General features: G+C 45.1%; 1 protein-coding gene across 1 annotated transcript in view; it reads left to right on the forward strand.

Annotated features, from left to right (window-relative positions):
* The window catches only part of RECQL4 (RecQ like helicase 4), a 249,361-nt gene that overhangs the window by 204,426 nt on the left and 20,057 nt on the right, over positions 1 to 24,878 (forward strand). Inside the window, exons 21-23 of the mRNA XM_086966354.1 lie at positions 514 to 643; positions 7,600 to 7,772; positions 19,345 to 19,531. Coding sequence (XP_086822480.1) covers positions 514 to 643; positions 7,600 to 7,772; positions 19,345 to 19,531 — 490 coding nt within the window. The remainder of the gene's footprint in view (positions 1 to 513; positions 644 to 7,599; positions 7,773 to 19,344; positions 19,532 to 24,878) is intronic.

Raw genomic sequence — 24,878 nt, forward strand, 5'->3', positions numbered from 1 at the left:
CTTGCTGACATCACAACTTAGCATTAACGTGATCTCACAGTATGAAAATCAAATAAAGCAGACTGTATCCTTGAGCTCATCCTGAACCGCAGACAACTGCATCTACACCCTGTACCTGGGACTGGTTTGATCCGCAGAGCTATCAATGAGTTCAGTGTTCACCACACACTAGTAGAATCTAGCCAGGGGCACATTACAAACCACTCACTGGTATAATATATCCGTGGTGGCTCATTGCACGTGGCAGTTTAGCAGAATATCTATGCCTGGACAAGTAAAAAAAGCACACACTTGCAGAATCTTTCCTTGAGATCATTGTAAACCACATACTAGAAGTGTCTATCACCGGGCTCATGGTGAACCGCCTATTATCGGATGTATACATGGGTTCTTTGTAGAGTACACATTAGCAAAATCCATCACGTGCACATTATATGCTTGCACACTAGCAACATTGGGCCATTTGCTGTGGTGGCAAACACGCACCTTCCATCTTGGTCTCTTTCATTCCAGGTATAGAAACCTTACTGTGCTACCTGGAGCTGCATCCCCGGAACTGGTTGGAGATGATGCATCCCACATTTGCTTCATGTCGAATCCTCTGTTATGGTGGACCTCAGCAACTTCGGACAGTGGCAAAACGGTGAGAGAGTTTCTGAACAACCTTTTTTAGCTTTCACTCTCCACAATGTATTTTCTAACACTCCTCTTTACTAAGAGAGCTGGATGACCCAGTCATGAATCTCGAGCGTTAGCAAATATACTAGCGAATAGCTAGGTGTCTTTTCATCTATATATTTTTTAAGGACAAAGCCAGAGAGGTATTGTTAAAATGGTAAAAGAGCTGAAATTACACAGGCTCACAGGGCAGTGAAAGTGCACTGGCTAAGATAGCATGTATGGGCCAGTGCTGTCCCCACGTTGCTCAGAGAAGCATTTTAGCTTGTAATATGTAGTGGCATGCTTGCACAATGGAACACTAATACAGGACAAATCAAATGCATTACCTTTACTCAATGAGTGGGGTGAAAGGTTATGGCAATGACATTGGTTTACTATGTGTTCTGTTTCTCACAATTGTCCAGTAAGCAGATGTTTTCAGGCAAAATATTGCAGTATAAAATATTTACTAAAATATTTGTGTCTTCTTTCTCTAAACAATTTCTAAAGAAACAAGGAACCCTGGAAGTCAGAGGGACCTAGGATGTACATAAGTATCACAAGAAAAATGGTCCCTTCCAAGACTGATTAATTAATAAAGCATAAAAGTACAATGAAATCTACGTATGCAGTCTCCAAATGGAGAAATTCATTTATTCAGTCACATAATAATGCAGAACAATAGTGTGCAAAATTAGTGGGCAAAAACTGCAGAAATCAAGAGATTCCCAGGTCTCAGGCATTGCACATTTGAGTGACGGAGAAGGAGATGCTCACTCTGTAGGCCACAATACATAAGAGTATCTTTGTTTTTTCGACAATATATACATAACAATCAATATCAAGGCACTAAGGTCAACGACGTTTCAAAACCAACTATAGTTGAGGCATCATAATCAGGACACAAGATTTATGCCTGAGAAATATGCCTATTAAAACAGTCCATGATGCTGAATAGAAATATCACAATCAAGAAGTATATCCAAGAACGATGTCCGGAATGGGCAATTCAGTGATCCAAGTGCAGGTCCATAAGTATAGAACTGGCAGGTGATGCAGTCATCGAAGTGCGTGATTCCTGTGATTGCGGAAACATTACTCCACCGGGATTCTCTATTCAGACTCCTTTGGAGCGGACTGGTCACCGTACCTAGGTCCCCCTTGTTTCCGCAATCACCTGCCAGCAGCATACTTACCGACCTGCATGTGGATCGCTGAATTACCCATTCCGGGCACCCTTCTAAAGTCAAACATCTATATGACACAAATGCATGTGACTAGTATGCAACACACAGTAAACTTAATTGTAATCTTCGTTTTTTCAATAATGAGTCGTTAGGTGTTCCTGTGTTCATTTATTTCATACGAATTGCCCAGCCAACACGTGTTTCGTCTTGGGCAAATAACCCAATCGACTTCTTCAGGGCTTACAAGCAAATGGACTGTGTCTGTCCCGTTCTCCCCGCTGGCTCTACTTCCGTCCCGGCTGTGTTTGTGTGTTCGGCTCTAAGTCTATTCTTGACTTCCGGGTCACCAGACACACGTACAGAGCGGCTTGAATTTGTTGCAGGGCACTCACTCAGAAACCTACACATGGCCGTGTTTAAGAGATATACTGAGTGTTAAGGACACCACAGACTGAATAACCAATGTTTATACGTGCCGATAAGATAGACTTAACCACAACGGGTAAAGAATAGATGTTTAATTGAACAATAATGTTAAGAACACTAGTGTGTGCAAAGGACAAGTTTTACAGTTTATAGGTGGACCGTGCAGACTGCCCAGTAGGAGGGTTCAGTGTGTCTATTTCCCTCACCTTTTGAACTGCTCACATAGGGATCATTGATTGACGCACACTTAAGAGGCGCCACTTCCACACTCAATGTAAACCACCCCACCTTTGTCGCATCCTTCTAAAGTCACTCAAATGTGCAATGCCGAGACCTGGGAATCTCTTGATTTCTGCGGTATTTGCCCACTCATGGTGCGCACTATTGTTCCTCATTCTGCAATTGTTTGACTGAATACACAGTGAGTTTGACCTAAGTGGCTGAAAATTCAATGAAAATGCTAAACTTCAAAGTTAGTTGTGCGGTTAAAGGAGCTGCCTTAGTGATGGTCAGTCTGTATTCTCAACAGTCCACAGTTCAGGTAAGGACAAGCTGTGGTCTTAACTGGGTTGGCTGTCACAGTTCAACTCGGGCCACTACCGGGGCTGGAGCTGGACTTGCATCTGACATACATCCACAAGAGGTACCAAACAAACAGCCAGTTCATATCTCGAAACTTGGCGGTCACAGTTGGGAATTTCAGTTGGCAAAGGATGTCAGGGACTAGAGGTGCCTACTGATCAAGCAGACCCATGATTTTGGAATAGGAAACAGACCTGGAAGGTCACTTTCAAGAACATCTTCAAAGAATGATATTCCAAGCTGCAAAAGAATTAGGGAGATACACCCAATGTTTCTGGAATCTGGGTGATTGACAGCAGCTACGGGGATATTACCCCAAGGCATGTGGTGAAGGGAAACAAGCTCAGTTTTCTTGGAAGGATGCCTCGCTGTCTTCCAAGGGGTGGTACCAGACCAGTTGGGGACATTTCATGACTCGTCACATTCTCGGTTCTGTTACGCTTCCCTGTCGATCCTCAGCCCTCTGGCCACCCAGATTCATCTTGGCTCGATCATGGCCAGCTGGGATAAAAGATACTTGTGGTTCTCAGTAGAATCATGTGTTTGAGACACCTCTACACAAGCATCAGTATGCTAGCTACCGTTTGTCCTTCTAGTTAGTCCTTCTCCTTTCCTGACACTTAATATTACATGTTTCTCTTATTCCAAGGGAAGTCGCAGGAGCAGGGCTTCTTCAGACTCTGGTCCTATTCCTGCCCTTAAGGAAACCACCAGGAAGGTCCCATTCCTAGCAAACTCCTCTCTGGGTTTATGCATTGTCTCACCATGAAGTTCACACAAAGCGTGTAGGAAGCCAGGTACTTGCTGCAGTACTGCCCTCCCTTTTTGCTTGGTATTTGATACACCTTTGACTGTAGTATACTGGGTTCCTGCTAATCAGTTCCCCAATACAAGTGTTCTTTCCCAAAAATGTACAATTGTTTACCCAGTTGGCAAAACCATTAGCACCCTCTATAAGTCCATAGTAAATGGTATCCCTGGTACCTAGGTGCTAAATGGGTCCCTAAGAGCAGCAGCACGAATTGTGCCACCCTAAGGGACCCCTCACCAAGCACATGCAAGACTGCAATTGCAGGCTGCGTGTCTTGGTGCAGACAAAAGTGAAAACACAACATGGCGTTCATCCCTGTGTGAAGTCTAATAGATCTCCCTTTGGGACTCTATTCAAATTTGGTCCACTCAGCCGGACATTCTCTACGATCCTCAACAATCCAGACTCAATTGACACAACATCTAGCACATCCCTGTGTGCCATCTCCCCTACCACTGCATGGAATATTTGTAACTCACCCCTACAGTAGGCCTAACCTTCCTAAAGGAGGGTGCTGAATATAAAATGTGAGGGCATACCTACCTGCGTGAGCAGATATGCCCCTGTGCTGGTCAGTCCTATTACTGCCAGTACAAGTGACCTGGGAAGTCATTTGAAGAGCATGTGCTGGACACTAATGAAAACGAATTTCCCAGCTACATGATGGCTTCACTGAAAATAGGGATGTTTAGTATCAAGCATCTCGTATTGGTAAACCCATACTGATGTCCGTGTCAGATTTTCCAGTACATGAACTCAGAGGGTACCTTAGAGGTGCCCCCTGAAAACCTACCAGCCTCTGGTGTGTTTCTGCCAGCCTGCCACCCGTGATTCTGTTCTGACCTCCTAGAGTGAGAGCCTTTTGTTCTCAAGAGACCCCGAATAAAAGCCTTTTCGGGAAAAGGATGTAACACCCCCACCCTCAGGGTAAGCCTTTAATTAGCCTCCTTGGGCTGGCGAGCTTCAAAGAAACTGCCACCTTTGGACTTCGAATCTGGCTCTCCTCAAAGGAGAGGAAGACCCTCCCCACCCCTCCTGTCCAGAGCCCCCTTGGCACCTGGACAGGCAGGAAAATTAGCTAGTCAGGTGGGTGTGCCACCTTCATGCTAGTACCACCCCTAAAGTGGGCTACTGAAAGGTGGACACGATTTATCAGCAGTGTCCATCTGGAACAGGGTAATGGACACTTTCCAAAGGAAGTGGTCATAGCGGGCGTAGTGCCCCCCTGTGGTCAGTTGCCCATTGGCTGCTACACTACACTCGCCTAGCGCCCCTAAATTCAGTATTAGGGAAGTCTCTGGCACTATAGAAGCATATTCTGATGACTCAAGAAGAGAGAGCACAATGAAGAGCTGTGAAAGCCAAGAAGAGGGAAGAAGCAGCTGACCTGGTACCAACCCTGCAGGCCTGTCTGCATCCCTCGTCGAAAACTGAGCCAAAGTCTACACGTCATGCAGCTGTGACTCCAGTAGCTTGGGAGGACTGCCTGCCTTTTTAAAAAGAATCAAGACCTCCTGTGAACAGCGGACCTGGTCTAAAGAATCTCCAAAAGAGGAGACTCTGAGTCCTCCCGAACAGCCAAAACCCGACACTCGAAGCCAACACTGCATGCGTTGCCTTTAGCCTTAGTTAAAGTTGGCTACTGGTGCCAACAAAGTTCCCAAGCCCTCCAGAGCTCAAGTCCTACGGGGTTTTACCCTTCCTGGACTCCCCAATGTCACCTGCAGCCTCTGCATGCAGGACCCAGCAACCGCGAGTGCTTCAGTAAGGCATCTAAGGACACCTCTGCACCCATCGCCCCTGGGCCTTGGAGAAGAGGACGAAAGGTGTCCCCCCAGTTCCCGACCATCTCAAGGTCTGAGCTCACTTTCTTGTTCAGCCTGACGAGCTTCCTAGCCAGAGCCTGCAGCATCTTTTTACAGTGACCGATCCCCTTTGAAGTGCATTGGCCTTCCAACGCTGATTTGCACCCGGGACCTGGTGGTGTACTGTTGGTGCTGCCTAGGACCTTGCCCACCACTCACCTTAACACCTGGAGATTGGTCCTGTAAGTCGATGTACTACACCTGTTTGCAAGTGTCCACTTTTCAAAATGTATGAATTTATATTTAAAAACGTGCTTACCTGAATGATTTTCTCTAGTGCCTAATAATATATAAAGGTACTTGATATTTTTATAAAGTGGTTATGGATCACCTTCATGAGTTGTTACATTTATTAATCGTGTCTATTTGCAATTGTCTTGCACTCCTCTGTCTTAAGCCTAAGGCTGCTCGACCACACTACCCCCCAATAGAGCACTTTGGGATTGCATAGCAAGCCCCTGTCCACTCATAAGGGAACCCCGGGACTCTTTTCACGGTATATGAACTTATTGATAGCTCACATAAAGAGCCAGCTTCCTACAAAGCGCAAATGCCAGGTGCACGAGACACTATACATCCTGCTTTACTGGCACTTGTTTGTAGCCAGTGACAACCAAAGAACACGCTTGTTCAAGTATGTGAACACAATCCCATTCTAGGCAGGAAGCCACTTCCAGGGCTTTCTTCAAAGCAGTGGAAGTGAGGGTGGAGGACTTGAGGAGGAGGAAAGCGCTGGTATAAACTAGTCAAGCCATGTGTATTGGCTTCAACAGAGACAACATGCCAGCACCAGCCAGCCACGGCCTCACTGCGGATAGGTGATGCATAGCACAAACGGTTAGTGGACCACATGTACAGTGACAGGCAGAAATAGGCTTGTAGATGAAGCCTTCCAGTATCCTGACAGAAAAAGTAGTTCGATTCCAACCTTACCTGCACAGGTGAAGACGGCAACAAGGTACCGGAGGTGCATACCCCAAAGAGAGCTACTTGGTGCCAACAGTACCCATTCAACAACTGCTGTTGGCTGAATTTGTTATTTAAAAAAAAAATATGAGAAAATGAAATGTGTGTGCTTTTTAACACATGAGATTAACTTGATCCACTGTATTGATATAGACCAGACGAAGTTCAGATATGTTTTTAATAAATAAAGATATGAAACAAAATCTTAAGAATTACACATAATCGCCTGTCGTTTGCTAGCTCTTTAATATTTATATACGCTTTTTGGAGCAACTACTTCAGCAACACCAGCTGAATTCCAAATGTACATCATCGATACCCTTGTCCACAATTGCATTCCAACTGGTATATTTTGTACTTGAATATCTAAAGCATGTCTTCAGAATATTATGGCGAGATAGTACAGGCTTTGAACAGTACCTGTGAAACATGAACAGTACCGCAGCACTCCAATATACAATACATGTTATTAGAGTGCAGGGCTATAGTTAAGGAACTCAAGATAGATGCATTCATGGGCTATTGTGATTCAAACTTTATAGTCTAGTGCAGTAGCAAGCAAATGTATTACTGAAGGGCGATTTAGCTGTTCATACAGCAGTGGGGTGCTGGACAGATGGACCTGCAGTAAAGGTAAGCCGCGTTATTTATTTGCTGCCTCAAATAGGGCAAACTCCACCTAGGCAGGTTTCATAGTGTTGTACAGAATAACTATGAAATAAGCAATATAGAGGCAATCAGGCATTTAATGCTGTGCTACGACAGACAGATTTTTAGCATAGTACAGATTTAGTTGTAGCATTTAAAGAGGTAAGTTTAAAACAGGTGGGAGTGAGTCTCTTGTGGTTGAGAATGGTCTTGATAATAACTTGCTCAATGGAGCAGTCCTGTGTAAGCTTTGCTCGTTACCCATTCCTGTGTCTAAGAGGCACCAGCTATAAGCATACTAGAATGTTGCTTTGTTAGACAACATCTGCTGGGGTATTGAGATCTATTGTGGCATTTTCTGCCTAATAGTGTTAGGTTGCATCGGTTCTGCCATGCCATGTCCTCCGTTTCCTTCCTCTTCTCTACTCATGTATGTTTTTCACTGTTGTTCCAGCTGCCCTCCCATTGCGGTGTGCATGGCACGCGAACGCCTGGCAGGCAAAGACCATACCCACTGCAGCGAATTGGAGTTTAACGTGGTTGAATTGGCTGACTCCATGGGGTGGGAGGTTATCCCTGTGAAACGTGCACTCCGGCAGCTGCAGTGGAACACTGATTTCCAGAAAGGTAGGTTTTTATCTCCCAGTTACACAGGTAAATCCTGGATATAGTTGTTGCTTTGTCATTTATTTTGATTTGCAAACTATTCCCTTATTAGTAGTTTATACATAAGTTCTAGAAACTGAAATACAATACAATCCTGAGGCGGAAAGCCAGGAATCCAGACACTTATTTTAAATTTCACTGTATTGTTACTTTATGTTCCACTCACCTGATACTTGCTTTTAAGAATTGCGGGCAGGGCAGATTTACATGCTCTCTGCTTCATTGGGGCATAATTGTTGCAGTTTCTTTCCTTAGCGCTAATAGTGGGCGCCATCTTGCTAGAAAGACGGGTGAGCGGGCCAGTCATTGGCGAGATACAACACCTGACTTCCGGGATAAAATGATACCTCACACCCGGACGCGCAGCGGACGCACGCAGCGGGCCAAAGGCAAGCCCGTCTGCACCTGTCCGCGCCGGGCCACGACGGGGGACGAGTAATGCTGGCCAATTAGGCACCGACCCTTTGACTTACACGAGTAAAGCGCTACGTGGCATCGGAAAGAGGGCCCCAAACAGAGAAAACCCCTATCTGTTCCACTATTCTACCAAATATCTTAGAAGGGCCAGTAGGGTGCAGGGCTTGTAGGAGCCAATGCGAATTAGGGGAGATCGCCCCTGCTGCAACTTATGAAGAATCGAGCTACATTTTATGCACTGTTCGCTCACTGATAAAACAAGCTATTCAAATTTGGGATATTTTGTCTTCGCTTTCCCCAGACATATGTTTCCTGACAGAAACTTGGCTGACCCCCAAAACACCCCGGCAATTAATATCGCGATTCCGGATATCTATGGACAGAGCGGGGAAAGTGGGAGGGGGAATTGCCATTGCATTTAAAGAGAATGTAAAGGTCCAAAGGCTAGACACGCTTAGGAATGAGAAGCTAGAGATAGGTCTTTTTAGGGTCAGCATCTCACCTACCAAGACCTGGGAGGGCGCTCTTTTGTACCGTCCACCTAGTTCAAAATCGAACTTTGTCAACCTTGTGCAGCACAGGTCGTAGCCTCCAGGAGTTTTATACTGTTGGGAGATTTTAACTATCATGGAGAAGCCACACAGGATCCGAAGTGGCGCAGCTGCTTTCAGGACTATCAGATATGGGTCTGGGACAATACATCCTCGGCCCTACACACACAGCTGGACATACATTGGACATGATATTTTCGAATAATGAAACCCTAGTAGTTGCAGGTGCTCAGCCTCTGACCTGGACAGATCATTATTTGATCTCTTTCAGCTGCCCAGAGGAAATGAAATATGAACAGGAGCAACCACCCAGACTAAAAAAAACTCAGAAAGCCAGACCTTGGCAGAAACTTACCGTAGAAGCATTTGAGGGAAAGTTTCAGATCTTTGAGAATCAGGTTAAGGAATCGAGGGACCACGATACGGAGGCGCTACTGGCCAATTTTAACAGGGCTCTGACTCAGACACTGGACGTGGTTATCCCGGAAAAGAACACCAAGCCTAGGCCTAGCCGAGTCTCAGCACCCTGGTACTCAGGGTCTCTAAAAACGGAAAAATCCTCCTGTAAAACTTTGGAGAGACAATGGAGACGATCCAAAAACGAGGGGGACAAAAGGACCTATAAAAAAGCTCTAGCCGGTTACCACCACAATATCAAATCGGCCAGATGCATATACATCCAAATGCAAATAGAACAGACAGGGAATTCTGTAAAGACATTGTTTGTTATGGTGAAGGGCTTCTCTTCCCCGCAGGCCTGCATACAACAACCAATGGAAACACAGGAGCTCTGTGAGGCGTTAGCCTCCTACTTCCAGGATAAAATCTCCCTGGTATATGAGAAGTTTTCTAAAAATAAAAGCACCAGCCTATTTGAACCTTGTGCCCATATTGTGGTGCCGGGAAATGGCTCAACCAGTTTGAGCCTATTACCCGGCAGGATGTCATTCGTCTTCTCCAAACATCAAAGTCCGGATCCCCGAGTGACACTTGCCCGCCATATGTCATGGCCTTGATTGCAACCAGCTGTGCGCCGGCTATTCAGGAGATCTTTAACTCCTCGATGGCCAGCGGCTACATTCCCATGACGTGGAAGGAAGCCCACGTGCGCCCTATCCTTAAAAAACGTTCAGCAGATCCCGCAGTCCTGAGCAACTATAGGCCAATATCACTACTCCCTCTGCTGGCAAAGATGCTGGAGGCACACATTAACACTCACTTGAGCCAGTATCTGGAGTCCAATAACATCATGGACACATCGCAGTCCGGCTTTCGGCCGGGATTTAGTACAGAGACTGCCATTTTGGCAGTCACGGATTCCATCAGGCGAATGCTGGACGGAGGGGGATCCGTGATGCTTATTCTTCTGAACCTCTCCGCAGCATTTGATACTGTGTCACATCCACTGCTGGCGGAGAGGCTGCAGGATTGCGGAATCGGGATCTGGCACTGAAGTGGCTGGTCCACTTCCTGGCTAACAGGAAACCGGTTATGATGGGCCCTTTCAGATCTTCCAAATACCTGTTGGAGAGAGGGGTCCCACAGGGCTCGTGCTTAAGCCCGACCTCCTCACTGTATATATGGCTCCACTAGCCAGAATAGTGCGGCAGTATGGGTTTGAGGTCGTCTCATATGCAGACGACACTCAACTGATTTTCCATATTGGGAAAAATCTGGCAGAGGAAAGAGCGCGTTTCGCACAAGGAATGCTGCTATTGCAAACTGGATGGCTGAATCCTGCCTTCAATTAAAACCGGGAAAGACAGAGCTAATGTTTCTGGGAAAAAGACAGGAACTCGTGCTGAACGACTGGTGGCCAGCAGAGCTCGGCACCGCCCCAGTCCCCTCGGACTCAGTGAAAAGTCTGGGAATCCAGCTTGACGAAAACCTGTCTATGAAAAAAATGTCAGCAATATAATGAGCTCTTGTTATTACAGCCTATGGCTGTTGCGGAAAATTATTCCTTATCTCCCCTTGAGCCATCGCAGGGCGGTAGTCCAAGCATTAGTTATTAGTCAGATGGACTATGGCAATGCTCTGCTGGCGGAAGTAGGAGTCACGCAGCTAGCAAAGCTCCAAGTCATTCAAAACACGGCCGCCCGGATGGTTCTAAATCGCCCCCCGGGTACCCCATCGCTCCCCCTTCTGAAGGAACTGCATTGGCTGCCGGTCAAAAAGAGAGCTTTCTTCAAAACATGCTGCCTAGTCTTTAAAGCCATGAGGGAAATTGGCCCAAAATATCTACAAACCAAACTATGCAAACTGACATCGTTTTGTAATTTAAGATCTAATGACAAAGCTCTCCTAGCGATGACGCGTATCTATCGGAATCGCCTGGGAGGTAAAGCCTTTTCATACGTCTGCCCCAAATACTGGAACTCCCTACCGGAAGTGCTGTGAAAGTCCTCCTCTTACCTGACTTTCAGGAAACATCTGAAAGCCTTCCTATATTGATGATATGCTCTGGGTTTTCGCTGCTCTCGGCAACTGAACTAGGTAGCGCGGAGATGCCCCCGGGTGATTCATGCGCTTTACAAAACACCAATAACAATATGGTTATAGAGAATAAAAAAACAGACAATTTAAACTTTAGATACATGACTCCAAGAAGGGAATTTATATGGATATTGAGTCTCACAGCATTCTAGTTCTAAAGGGTTTGTAAAACATTTTATATATTTTGTTTCATTTTGTTTTGATTCTAAAACTTCTATCCCTTTTTCAGGAGGCACGTCAGGACTGATTCTATCTAACCTTGTTTCTTGTCACTTACATTTGAACTTGGTAACACACTTCTTTATATATAATTGTGTTTACAGTAACCTAGTTTACCCCTTCGATGCTCATGACGAGCTCAGCTCGTCATGCAGTACACTGCTCGTGTGCTCATGACGAGCTGAGCTCGTCATGAACCATGGGCTTCAAAGCCTTTCAACACAGAGGGGGAATTGCTGCAGTACTAATGGTGTTAACATGCGTAACTTTTCTCTATAATAGCAAATATGACACAACAGCAATCAGTAATAATTTGTTCAGTAACATAATTATTTCTTCAGTTACACAAGTGTGTATTGCAACACACAAGGTGACAGAGTAAAGCTGTTGTTTGTGCTGTGCATCTATATTGGGGGCATAACTGCAAATTGTGCTGCAACATTGGTAGTGCAATAAATAATAAGACATAGGAAAGTGAAGACGCCCCTGCTGGGGACACAATGTTTATTTGCTCATTCGAAAATGGAATTCACAACATCTGCTAGGGTTTTTTTTTATTTACTGTTTCGTGAAAGTCCTAAATCTGCTCCAATGCAAGGTCATACAAATGCAACCGCTCTTTTGTGATCTTTAAGAATGAGACCTATAATTTTTGTTAACATTTTGCCCTGAGTGAGTGTTTACCTACTAATGTTTTTAAAACAATAGCATGTATCAAACCGTTTTTTAATGCTCTATTAGAGAAATTATATTTAAAGTTGCTCTTAAAAAATGTATGATAATTTAACAAATCTGTTGGTAAATTTTGTAATTTTTTTCAAATTGCACATATTTGACTATATTATATTTTGAAAACAATCACTAATCTTGATTCCGTTGTTCTAAATGTATTTGCATATAACCCAAAAGCATTGTAAATAGCTTAAAATTGTCAAATTTTGCAAATGTGTACACTTTTTCCAAGATGGAACCACAGTCACTAGTGCAAACCGAGCTTATAGCTCACTGTATTTTCTCAGAGCACTCATCATAATAGCAAAGGCTTTGAGTTAAAGACCCATGTATACATTTATGAACTTCTTGTTTATTTGGATACTTATACGACAATCGTCTGTGCCTCAAACATACTGTTTTACTGTAAACCTCATTAAAGCACACTACATCACAATGCATTGACAGTATTCCTCTGCACCCAGAACCCTCCACCCCCTATCACTCGTTGGCTGCATGCCTGCTTTAGACCCAGTATGGCACCCTGCTGCCTTTTGACTTGCTTTTCACTGAATATATACCACATGCATACATAAAATGGCAGCCAAAGAGTTTGTGCTGCCGGGGATTGTACCTACTTGTCCATTGGACAATATAAACATGAGCACTGGTTGTCTGTACTCCCAGGCAACATGCATACGAGAAATCTTCTCCCCTGCCCTGTGCCTTTCATGTCACGACCAGGTCAGCCTGCAATAGCCCCATTCCTGCATCATCCGTGCATTTTCAACTAGCACTTTCACCCCAGCCTCTGAAGATGCCAGCAGGACCAATGGGCACAAGAGAAACTCCTGTTGATCCATAACCCAAGCTGCTCTTTGGAGAAGCTGTGCTTTGTTGATCCAGGCACTGTCATGGACAACTGATCTCAAGCACTTATCATATGATCCTTCTTGGTGCAAACTAAAATCCTTGAGTTGCTATTCATTGAGAGGTTGACAGAGGAACCGGGCGCCAAATCATTTGTGTTGTTCTCGGTGTCTCCCATGAAACCAAAACTTGACCTAGAGTCCCGAATCTCCAAGTTTGCCAAGCTTGCTAGTGATAACTTACACTGGTAGTGCCCCAACCTTTCCCTCACAACCAACCTAAAGTGATGGAAAATTCCCTGCTTGGTGACTGGCCCTCCTTTAATTTAGACACACAGACCAAATATCTTGAGTTTCAGGAAGATATGCCAATCTAGTTGTTTCATTCAGGCAAGCTGGTGCCATTGTGGCTAGCTATGGGCCACAGCTCCCACATGAGCTTGACCACTGTCTGCCGTTGCTCCCGGACTTCATTCGAGAGGAGTATATGTAGAAGTTCAGGCTATATTGAATTGGCTGATGTCCTGGCACTTCAATATTGCTTCCGGCATCTTAAGCTCTGTCCTTTTCATGTGTCTGCAAGAGTGGTTGAAGTCCTCAAGTTCCTAAAGTCAAAATTACAACCACATTGATATTTGTCATCCAGGAAATGGCAGCCAGATCTGAAACCTTGCCATACTGCAAACGCTATAAATCCCAAGCCTTGAGGAGTGACCTCCTATGAGTCTGCCTGTTAACTTGGAAATATATTTGGGGAAAATGAAAATCATGCATTTACCAGGTGTTAACAGAGGCCAGGAAATCCCACTGGTTTCTCTATCATCTTTCACAGGGCTATCTCCAGAGTTTCATTTCCTGTCGATAGAGAGGAAAGACCTCCCTGTCCCTCCTCCCCCCTCCCAAAACACCAGTGGACCCGAATTACCCTTGCAGTGCTTTACATCTTTCTCAGCAACCTCCTTCTCTAGCCCCATTCCATCTCAGTCTCCACCTCCGAAACCTCTGCGAGATTCATCTGCTTACCCTTTCTGGAGAATTGTTCTAGGATTCTCACTATTTCTAGGTCAGAAAAAAGTGTGCAGGTTTTTTTCAATGCAAGATCTATAAAATATACACCAGTTTCTCCACCGGCAGACGTTCAATATGCTGCCCGGAACAAGGACTGGTTCTGATATATGGTTCTGCAAGTGGCTTTATTTCCCGTACTTAGCCAGCAGATCAAAAGGTGGTGCTTCCAGTTCATGGTGTGTAAGATGCCACAACAACTCAGTCCAAAACTCATGTTTTCAGAAAAGTTCGCTCAGATATACCTCGCTTTCTGCGGCTTCTGATGGGTCAGCAGTCAGATGTGGGCATGGTTCTCGGGTTCCCGCTTCAATTTTTGAAAACAATCTTAAATCTTCCCTTATTCCTTTAACAAGAATAAAGAACATTTGGTCATTTAAGGGATTTACCTTTCTTCTCTAGCACAGAGAGAAGCCCTTAACAGAAAGTGACCATATTACCCTGGTGATGCCAGAGGCTTCTGGAACTGCAGACATTGTGCATCAGGGTATCCTTCTCATGCAACTGAACCTGCAAGAGCACTCAGGTCAGATTCTACACATGCAGCCTAAGTCTATCTCTAAGTTGATGAGCGAACGCCACGATTAGAGAGCACAGTCACAGCCAACTCACCAGAGTTCTATCCATGCCTTCTTTGTGGGCATTCACAAGCCATCCTTCCTCCTAAAGTTCATGGAGCTGAAGGCTGTTTTGCTGGATTTTAACGCCTCTCTTTGAGTGGCGAATATCGACGCAGTTAACACTACAGTCTGCTTCTACATCGAGAAGCAGGGGTATTCGCCCTCTGCACTTCGGGCTGCCTGGTAGTGGGCACTTGTCAGCGGTTATCTGTACCCCAGATCACTAAGATTCAAAACCAATAAGCGAATTGACTAAACAGGCATCCCCACTTCCCTACAAGTAGTCCTCCATGTCTGCATGAAGGACTTGAGTTACCTTATTTATTTTATTTTATATAGCATTGGCTAGACCTGAAGGTATCAGAGCGCTTTACATAAGGTCAACAATGTTACAGCACAGAAAACAATTGCACGATACATCAAATATATGTGACACCGTAAAGGTAGAGAAGGAGAGACAAGAGGGGAAATGATGGGGGGAGAAGGAATGAGAGTCGAGGGGGGGAAGAGGGTGTCAGCCCAGAAACCGAGTGGGTAGGTGACGGAACGAGGAGGTAATCGACAGCCAATCTCCCCTATAGCACGCAAAGTCGCTCCATCGGGCAGCGGGATGGACAGAGAGGATATAAGGAAAAAGAAAAATTGCAGAAATACGAAGAGGAGGGGGTGAGACGGGGAGACGGAGAGAAACTATGCCCAGGGTCCGGCTGGGTACGCGACGATCAGGGGATGAACCTATTCCAATCTCCTCTTCAGCTGAACAGAGCAGCTCCACCGGGCGTCGGACATGGTGCTCGGACTCCGCAGTCGAGATAGAGCTAATGTGCACTCAGGGATAGTCAGATTTGTGCGGGGGGAGCCATGGTCCCAGAGAATTACAGACTTTGTCTTGTGGTCAGGCATAGTCCTGGTAAGGATTATGCAAGGAAGAAGATCCGGAGGCGGAAAAAAAGAAAGTCCCCACTGGCGGCCATGTTTGGGTCAGGCATCCTGGGACCCTTTTCCAAACCTTGAGAGTGCGATAGAAGTTTGCAGGGAAGGAAGAGCCACTCTCTCTTAGGTCTTAAAAAAGATACAAGACTTCCCAGGCGCTCTGGAGTAGCACCGTCTCTGTAAGCGAACTGGGACACATCTCCAAGAAGGAAAGCAGCGCGGTAGGAGCTGCCATATAGCTTTGTGTGGGGAAGCGGCGGGGGGGGGGCGCTAACCTCAATCCTAGGCAACAAGTGTCTCCAGGGTCCTGGAAAACTCTCCGGCATATCCTCTGCGGCTGCCTGATGCCTTCCGCTCGCAGCTATCGGACCACACAAGCGGAAGGAGGCTCACAACATGCCAGGATCGAACTGGGTGCAGGTCCGATGTACAGTACTGCGCCTAAGGTGCAGTAGAGCAAATTCCGTTGCGGGCGCCCATCAGAGAAGCGGGTAGGCAGGATCCCAGGATTCAGCTCACCGATGTCGCAGCCCCAGCTCGAAAACATTTTAAAACGCCAGTTTGTTCTATCCCAGGCACCATCTTGAGGCGAGATCGTACGGCAAGACTTTAGAAAAACTCCCGGCGATGTAGGGTCTAGATGGGATGGCGGCCACAACAATAGACGCTCCCCAACTTCCGATGACAGGGGAGGGTTCCATCAGCTGGTTTGGTGGAGTTTAAGCACCGCTCTAGGTTGTAGAGCACGGGGCTTCAAAGTAGCAAAATCTCCGAGCAGCCATGTTGGATTTGGCTCCTCCTCCAGACCTTATAACCGATGTTTTTGCTACTCACCAGGAATACAGCTGCAAGCAGTTCACCTCATGGATAGGCAAGTGTGCAGGAACACTGGGGTACAGCCAAGTGACTGTTTGGACATTCATATATGAATTCTGTCCAACTAGAGTAATTCTGAGAGTCTTTCAAAGATCAATGACCTCTCCAGATGATTGGTTATTTTTGTCGTCCCAACTAGAAAGTTCAATTCTTGGGCATCCTCCTCTTCTTCAGATGGAATGTATTGACTTCCCTAGTGGCAAGACCTGCTGTCTGTCGATTAAGACAACTTTTGGCCTTTTCTCCAGTGGTTATTCGCAATGTCCTTGTAAATATTGTTCACCATCGGAGTTCCAATTGCATGGGTAACATTTCTGTGCACACTTGCCTCACAAGTAGTAGTTTGGGTAAACATTGAAGGCGTACTCTAAGAAATCCATAGATTTGAACCTCGGTCTCTGTATGACACAATAATTACACAGTCAAGTTTAGTGAAAACACTACTTTAGACAAAGTAGAGGTCTTATTTACCGCAGAGGAATGATAGTTGGAATAAGGAACCAGAATGAAAGACTGGTCTCAGCACCTTTTATTAACGCTTTAACTATTTAACATTGTAGTTGATGCCCTATATTATCCTACAGCCCGGGCTTGGTCATGTAGAATCTGTTGAGTGTACTATTGTATGTTTGTTCTTCATGTTCCTGAAGGAGTCATTGTTAATGGTTGCCCAGGCAGACAGCTACCTCTTAAACAACACCCACTCTATTTTGTGTTCCTAAATGACTGATGTTGTCAGCTGCTCTACCAGATCATTACAAAAAAAACTGAAAGAACTAGCAGCAAAACACAGTGTGCCTCCTGCAGCCACAAGGAACTTGCTGAAGATGGGTTATGTTTGAGATGTCTTTTACAGTGACGTCATGAGTCTTCAATAATGTTACTCTGCTGTGACATTAAAGTCTGTCCCTCTTTTGATCGTGGAGCCCTTTGGAATGCCAGGTACGTTGATGTCACTTTTCCATCTGTTGGCCGACTCCATCTCTTATTCGTTTCCACTTCTGCCCTAATGGTGTCAGCCAGCACTGGCTGGACTTCCTATAGCATCTCCGCTAGACAATACCAACAACTGTCCCATGAGGTAATGGAGTATGGTTTTTGTGAATTCGCTGCCTTCAGGTAGGACCCCTGTGAGAGTTAGCTCTTGAGTAAGGACTGCCTTGAGAGGGCCAAAGCGCGACCCATATTACATAGCGTTGGCAAATATACAACTATGCATCCCTATGAAATTGGAATACTCCAGCTAACCGTCAATCCGAAACATGGCACGCAATCTGACAACTCTAGAAATAACATCAACCTACTTCAAATGCCCCTCATTAACGAGGGCAGAACCTGCTTCAGAGCCTTTTTAGGTCTTGTTTGACAGCATAGCTGCCTATCATACGTATGTATGGTTTGTAAAATTCATTGAGCGGGCTTTCAGTCAACATCCTTCAGGAACTTGCTTGTTTGGATCTGCCTCATTAAGCCACTGGCTTGAGATGTCAATGAATTCTTAGATAAGCCTGTAAAAGTGTTTTTCTCTCAATCTATGTTGTTGGAAAACTACATTCAACATACACACTGTTAGTCATAGTGTATTGTATATAAAATGCATTTTTGTTTACTGTGGCAGTATTTTTTATGCTTTTGTCATGACTTGATTCCTCGCCAGACCCTAACACAGCCTCATAATTGCTGATTTTGTTATCACATTTTATGTGAATCTTCAGGTCAGGCCGTCCCGAAGTGCTTACGAGCTGTGTGTACAAGATTTATGCATTAAGACGTGATTACTCGATTAAAAACACCCGTATCACACCACCATCTATGCTGAAACCAGTACCAGTTCACTACCAATGCCATACCATCGCCAATGCCTCCATGCCCTCCACCGATACTGCTACCACCAATGCCATAGTACCACCAATACTCTCAACAATATGGCCAGCCCCACCTCACAGCCACTAATACAAGTACGATGAATAACAGTAGCACCAATATCACTACACCTACAACACCATAATCAAGATCACTGCAACCACAATACATTAACCAATACCACTTATGCCACCACGAACCATCTACACCGCATGTATCACTAATAGCACAACCACCATCAAAACAACACCGTCTGCACCACCGAAACCATCTCTACTGCCAGATTTTGGCAAAGCCAATAGGTCTGGATATAATGTGCTATCACAAGGAACAGTCTTTTCTACATGAATGTAGGTTTGTGTTGTCACATTAAACCATACCTATTGGCACTGCCATGCTTGTTTTCAGTGGCAGTACAGTAAAGGTCTCAGTCCTAACCGCTGTATCATCCCGACCATCTCCCTCTAAAACAATGAAATAAATGAACTTGTAATCCGTAAATGTTTATTCCCCATTAGCCTGCTCAAAATGAACCACCCTTCCACTCACCCCTGTATTCTTCTTTCACCCATGTGCACTCCTTTACTCCACCGGGACTCTTTTTGTGGTCAAGGTGTCCTGTGTGGCTTAGATCCATGTTCGTTTCTTTGAACTGCCACTTTCGTATTTTTATCATTTTTCGAATGCACATCTAACATTGTGTGAAGTGAACAATGAGAGAGGGTACAATAGATGTCCGAAGGCACGGTTGTGCTCCTTCCTCGCTTTTTGGAGTAGCTGTACATTTATTCTGTGTCACTCTACATGCATTTACAATACATTGTCTAAGATGCCTTTGAGAAACTTTATTACTCTAGCGCGGCTACAACTTTGAGGAAGCGTGAGCCTTAGCTGTAGTCTGTTTCCTCCCTAGGTTTCCGAGGCACCGGCAAGAGCGGTGTTTTCTGTGAGTTCAGTAACCTCTCCTTCCACCTGCGCTCCTACGGTGACCTCTCAGACCAGGAACTGGACATGATCTGTGACTTTCTGCACCAGAAGGTGGTTACACGTGAGAAGGCTGCGCTCTACCAGCTCCAGGCCTGCTTCAAGGCCTTCCAGAGGTGAGTTCTGAGCCAGTGTGTTATGTGCTACACTCCCGGCATGTGGCTGACTAGTGGTTAGTAACAAAACCTACAGGCCTGCTTCAGGGCATTCCAGAGGTGAGGGCGGAGCTTGAATGTTAATATGCTATCCGCCTGGCTAGTGTCTGTTCGTAGAGATTTACTTCATGGTGGCGGATAACTGTGCCCCCAACAATTCATTCATGTGGGCCAGGTTTCGCTGCACCGCCTTCTAAAGATGGACACCTTCTGAAGTCTTTATTCCAATGACCACCGTTGTGCCTTCCATGACTTGCATAAAATGCCAGTTGAGTAAGCTCTGGCTTTTCATGCAGGGCAGGTTATTATTTCAGAGTGCCCTAAGGGTGGGCACCTGCTGAAATTATAGTACAAGTGGCTGCCGATGGGCTTTTCAAGTCTCCTTCAGTGTGGCATATCTGTATATTATTGCAGAGAATGCCTTGGGGCAGGGCAGTGCTACAATTGTAGAAGCCAGCTTTCAACTTTGGTGCGAGGATGGACCTGGCAGTTGGATGTTAGGCATGTTTAAGTATACTTAGATGGTGACAATTCCTTTGAGAAAGGTCTCTGATGACCTTTGGTTGGAGTTGTGATTTGCCTTTGATTTAAAGCTCTATCCTTGTGAATAGAGTCCATTCAGGTCGGCCTATTGTTTGCGCCAAGGAATCTTTTCACATATTTTTCACACCTATTCCAATGCTAATTACTAACTGTCATAAGTGGGAAAATAAATGTCAATTTAGCCTCCAGGAAATTCGGCAAAACGGCACTTTCTAACTTGCTTTTGCTTAGTATTTATTAAAAATCAGACCCTCATTAAATTGGATTTTTAATAATTATTAAAACTATTTTAATAATTTTTTTAGCTATGTCTATTCCTGAGATACAATATTAGGATTTTAATCTGTATTATGGTCTTACACATAGAACAGCTAAGACTGCCAGAGTGAAAAATAGCTTTTAAGTGATATTTACTGTAAGAAAATGGAAACATAAAATTTCTTCATGCCCTAATTTTTAATACCGTGCACCCTGCCTTGTCGGCGACTGAGCCTTTATTGGGATGATTTAGGAATATTTGAAGGGGAGGTTTTGGCCTGTCAAAAGGGTTTATTTTGACCGGTTGAATTGCGGTTTTTACACTGCTGCAGTCAGGATATGCTGATAGGCGTAAAGCCATGTTAGCACTGCCGCTCTAGTGGATGACACAATAAGTGCTACAATCCACTGTGGGGGTTGGGGCATTTAATTTCCACGTCCTGGGTACAATTTGTGCCATATTCTAGAGACTTATAGGTAAGTTAAATGTACTAATTAGGAATAAACCAATTCTACCACATTAAAAGGGGAGCACAGGTTAGCAGAGGTAAAGTGCTAGAGTGCTAAAGCCAGCCAAAATATAAGGTTTAGCTAAAGACGAAAAAATCCAGGCTACTGGAGGTGTCTTTTTTGCTCTCATATGGTGCAGTTGAGATGATATCAGACTTGGAGAGAGGTAGAGGGTTGTTATTTCCGCTACTTCCTCGTCTGGAAAAAGGACAAGGGCCTCAAGCGTCTGCAGGACCTCTGATAGCTGAATTTCTTTTTACAGAAGGACAAATTCAAAATGTTCATGCTTGCTCAGATCCTTTCTTCCCTCAACCGGACATTGGATGCTGTTCTTGGACTTGCAGGATGCTTCTTTTCAAATACTTGCCCTTCAAATGATGCGGAGCTCAAAGTTCTCTGGTCTCCAGTATAGATCTGGCTCTACATCAATCTTTTGAAGCTATGAGCCATTGGTCTGGCCCTGAAGGCCTTCCTTGCATCTATCAGGGAAAGGCCGGTGCTAGTTCTCACTGGCCAAACCACTGCCATTTGGTACTGAAACAGGCAGGGCGCAGTGGGGCCCTGGGTCTTGTGCTTAGAGGTGTGGCTTCTCTGGGTGTAGCATGAGTCCAGGTCATCTTCCTGAGCACCAACCACCTGGTGGGGTGCCTGAATGCAGGAGCGGAGGAACTGAACATACGTCACCTGGCAGATCAGGAGTAGTACCTACATCCTGAGGTGGCGGGCATCTTAAATCTTAATGCCTATTTCAGTCACAAGGGGGAAGTAGAAACTAGGCTGTGGACTTCTTCCACAATATCTCAAACTCTCGCAGATGGTGGATTGACCTACGTGGAACTGTCGCAATTTTAAAGTTTTAAACAAGAAGGATGCTAGTGTACGCAGAACCTGTTTTATCTGGGAAGAAAGTGGTGTATGGCAGGTTAACCCCGAGCCTGAAGCTCACTCACTCGCTGTACTGGGGTTATGACATAAGGAATACCATCTTTAAATTGTTGTGTCTTGTAAAGCGCACTGCTACCCGGAGGCCTCGTAGCGCTATAGACCGCTGGGGAACCCGTCCTGGCTTTCCCTGTGAGATAGTCCCTCCTGGGGGTCTCCAAGGTGAAACCAGGCATCCCCGGCGTTTGTGTGGGGCCGTTGTGGAGATGAGGCAAGCTAATGCCCAGAGTTGCCGAGTGTGCTCCCTGGTCGGAGTAGGCACCGATGCGAGAATTATCAGTCCGCCTTGAGGGTAAGAAGCCACAAAGCGCAGCTGTGAAGCTGCTCAAACGAAGTTCACATCAAATATGTGTGGTCTAAGTTAAGTTCCACTTTGGCATGAGAAAAGGAGACCGAGGAAACCAGTGTTACAGGACTTTAAAAAAAGACACCACACCAGGTGATTTAAACAATGAGGGCTGTTCCAGCAACAATGAAAAGGCCGAAAGGACCCTTTAACTTTGCCCAGAGCCTTGCCAGGCATGCAGAGTCCTGCTCAGTTGTTGCAACAGCAGGGGTACCCCCGGATGGGCAACGTGATTAGAGGACTGATGCTCAAGCCAAGGAGTTCTCTATATCATACTCTCCATGCTAATTCCAGGGCCACTAGGATGACTTGGGCCCGTTCGGCCCTGATCTTCTTCAGAACTCTGGGCAGAAAAGGTACAGACAGAAATGCATACAGGAGTCCTGGGGTCTACTCTAGGCAGAACGCATCTCCTAGTGAGAGACACCTTGAAAACACCAATGAGCAGAACTGTTGACATTGCACATTGTTTACAAATAGATTGAGCTAAGGTTCTTCCCAATTGCGGAAGATACTTTGCACCACCTCCAGGTGTTAACTGCCACTCGTGATCCACTAGGCATCACTTGTACAACAGAAAATGTGGTAAGAAGTGGGGATAACTTAAATAAGAAGTGTTTGTCTGTTGTAGCAACTCACTCTGACCTCCCGATCAAAATGAATATGGCTATGCTTACGGCCACCTCAGACCTAGATATCTCCCTTCCTTCCCATAATAGGTATGCTGCAGCCCAACAGATACACAAAAGTTTATTTTGGGTGAGTTCTTTACACGCCATAATGCACCCATTCGTAAGACCACTAAAGGGGGATGCACTTGGTTCAATGCTGATTGCAAAGGGGCAAAATTGGAGCTGCAGTTGGCTTTAGAGCGAGGAGACCCTGGTGACAGAGCTATTAGGAAACTGCATACAATAGCATAAAGGAATGTGCGGCATAAGTGGGATTCTCAACTAAGGGAAGACATGCATGTGGCTGTAGTTAATAAAGATACTAGGAAATTCTGGCAGTCGCAAACCAGGGTCCAACACTCTGCATCCCGGCTTGCGGTTTCTATTCATCCCGAGACCTGGCATAAACGTTTTTCTGACTTGTATGCCCAGATGACAGTAAGGAGTCTAGACACTAAGGCATTGCCCCTTACAGTAGGGCAAGCCCCCTCCATCCCATTAACCATCAAGAGCAGTGAGACCGAGAGGGCCATAAAATCCATAGCGGGCGACAAAGTGTCGGGCCGGATGGGGTTCCAGTGGATCTCCTCTTAACAGATGTCGAGAATTGGTCTCACTATCCAAACACACTAGCTAACTTAGCATTGGTGGGGGGTGGAAATTCCATCTAGCTGGAAGGCAGCCGAGATCATCTCTGTCTAGAAGAAGGGCCCAAAAGACGTCCCGCTGAATTATAGACCAATTAGTCTCATCGACATAATTCCGAAGATCTTTAGCAGACAGATCTTGTATCAGATTGAACACTGGATTGAGGAGAGCAAGGCTCTGTCATGCTTGCAAGCAAAGTACACCCCTTTTACCATTACGACTGGGCAGGAGTCTCACCCCTTTGGTTCACAGTACTCAGCTACGGCCTCCGCTATATTGGTGCAGACCTAAGTACACACCATCTTTGAATGACTATTACCATGGTCTAAGGGAAATAGTTGCACTGTACAAATCAAGCAAAAGAAAATTGCTAGGTTATGTAAAGGGTATGCTGACTAATCTTGGTCCCTGTGAGTTTTGGACTAATGGTAACAGTTCCCCTCAGCTCACTTTGCCACATTTTATTTTCTTCTGCCCTGGGTACTTCTGACCAAGGAAAAGTTGGATCTTCCTATCTGTAGGCTCCTTGGTTGTTGACAGTACCTCCCGATGCTGAGGCTTTTACTTACGGCTACCAGGGAGTCGGTTGTCTATGCGGTTGCTATACTCCTTCATTGGAGCTGGTCGATTAGAGCTAAGGTAATGGTGTAATCCCCATTTCACCCTAGCAATAGTCTGGTCTTTTCAAGTAGCTAATTCCGCTTTATTGTGCTGCACTTCGACCTTTTTGCTGAGAATGATCAATAAGAATACAAATTTGAATGAATGTTTTTATGTGGTATATGTTTCTTGGTGTGTATATATTTTTCTTATGATGTTTTAGGCTCCATCAGCTTTTAATAATTGTTTTAAGGCTACTGCGCAACAGTTTTAACTACGATTTCATAAATATTATGTTTATATATACTTATTTGTGACGTTCTAGTGTGTTGTATGCTCTGCTGCATGTACTGGGCCCCTCCTCCACTTCAATGAGCCACTTATGGATACTCTCTTGGTGACCTTATCAGAAATGTACTCTGGCCCCCCAATTGCCAAATTTGGAGACGCCACCACCCTGCTCCGAGCCTTCCTGCATTTTTGTCTCAGCATCCCTCCCCCGAAAGTTTGGTGGTGCAGGCATCCACCAGTAAGATGAATATATATATATTTTTATATATATATATATATATATATATATATATATATATATATATATATATATATATATATATATATATATATATATGTACTACAAATACCACCTTTTTTGAGGAATACGCTCCCTTCCTCTAGGTTCCTCATAGCCCTCTGGCCACCCCTTTTTTCGGGGAACCAATAGTTGAATTTGTGTTTTTGTGGCACAAAATATTAGCGTTTTTTCCTCTGTATCTTCTTGCCATGTGTGATC

This window comes from Lissotriton vulgaris, chromosome 4_1, assembly GCF_964263255.1.
Source record: "Lissotriton vulgaris chromosome 4_1, aLisVul1.2, whole genome shotgun sequence".
NCBI classification, from domain to species: domain Eukaryota; kingdom Metazoa; phylum Chordata; class Amphibia; order Caudata; family Salamandridae; genus Lissotriton; species Lissotriton vulgaris.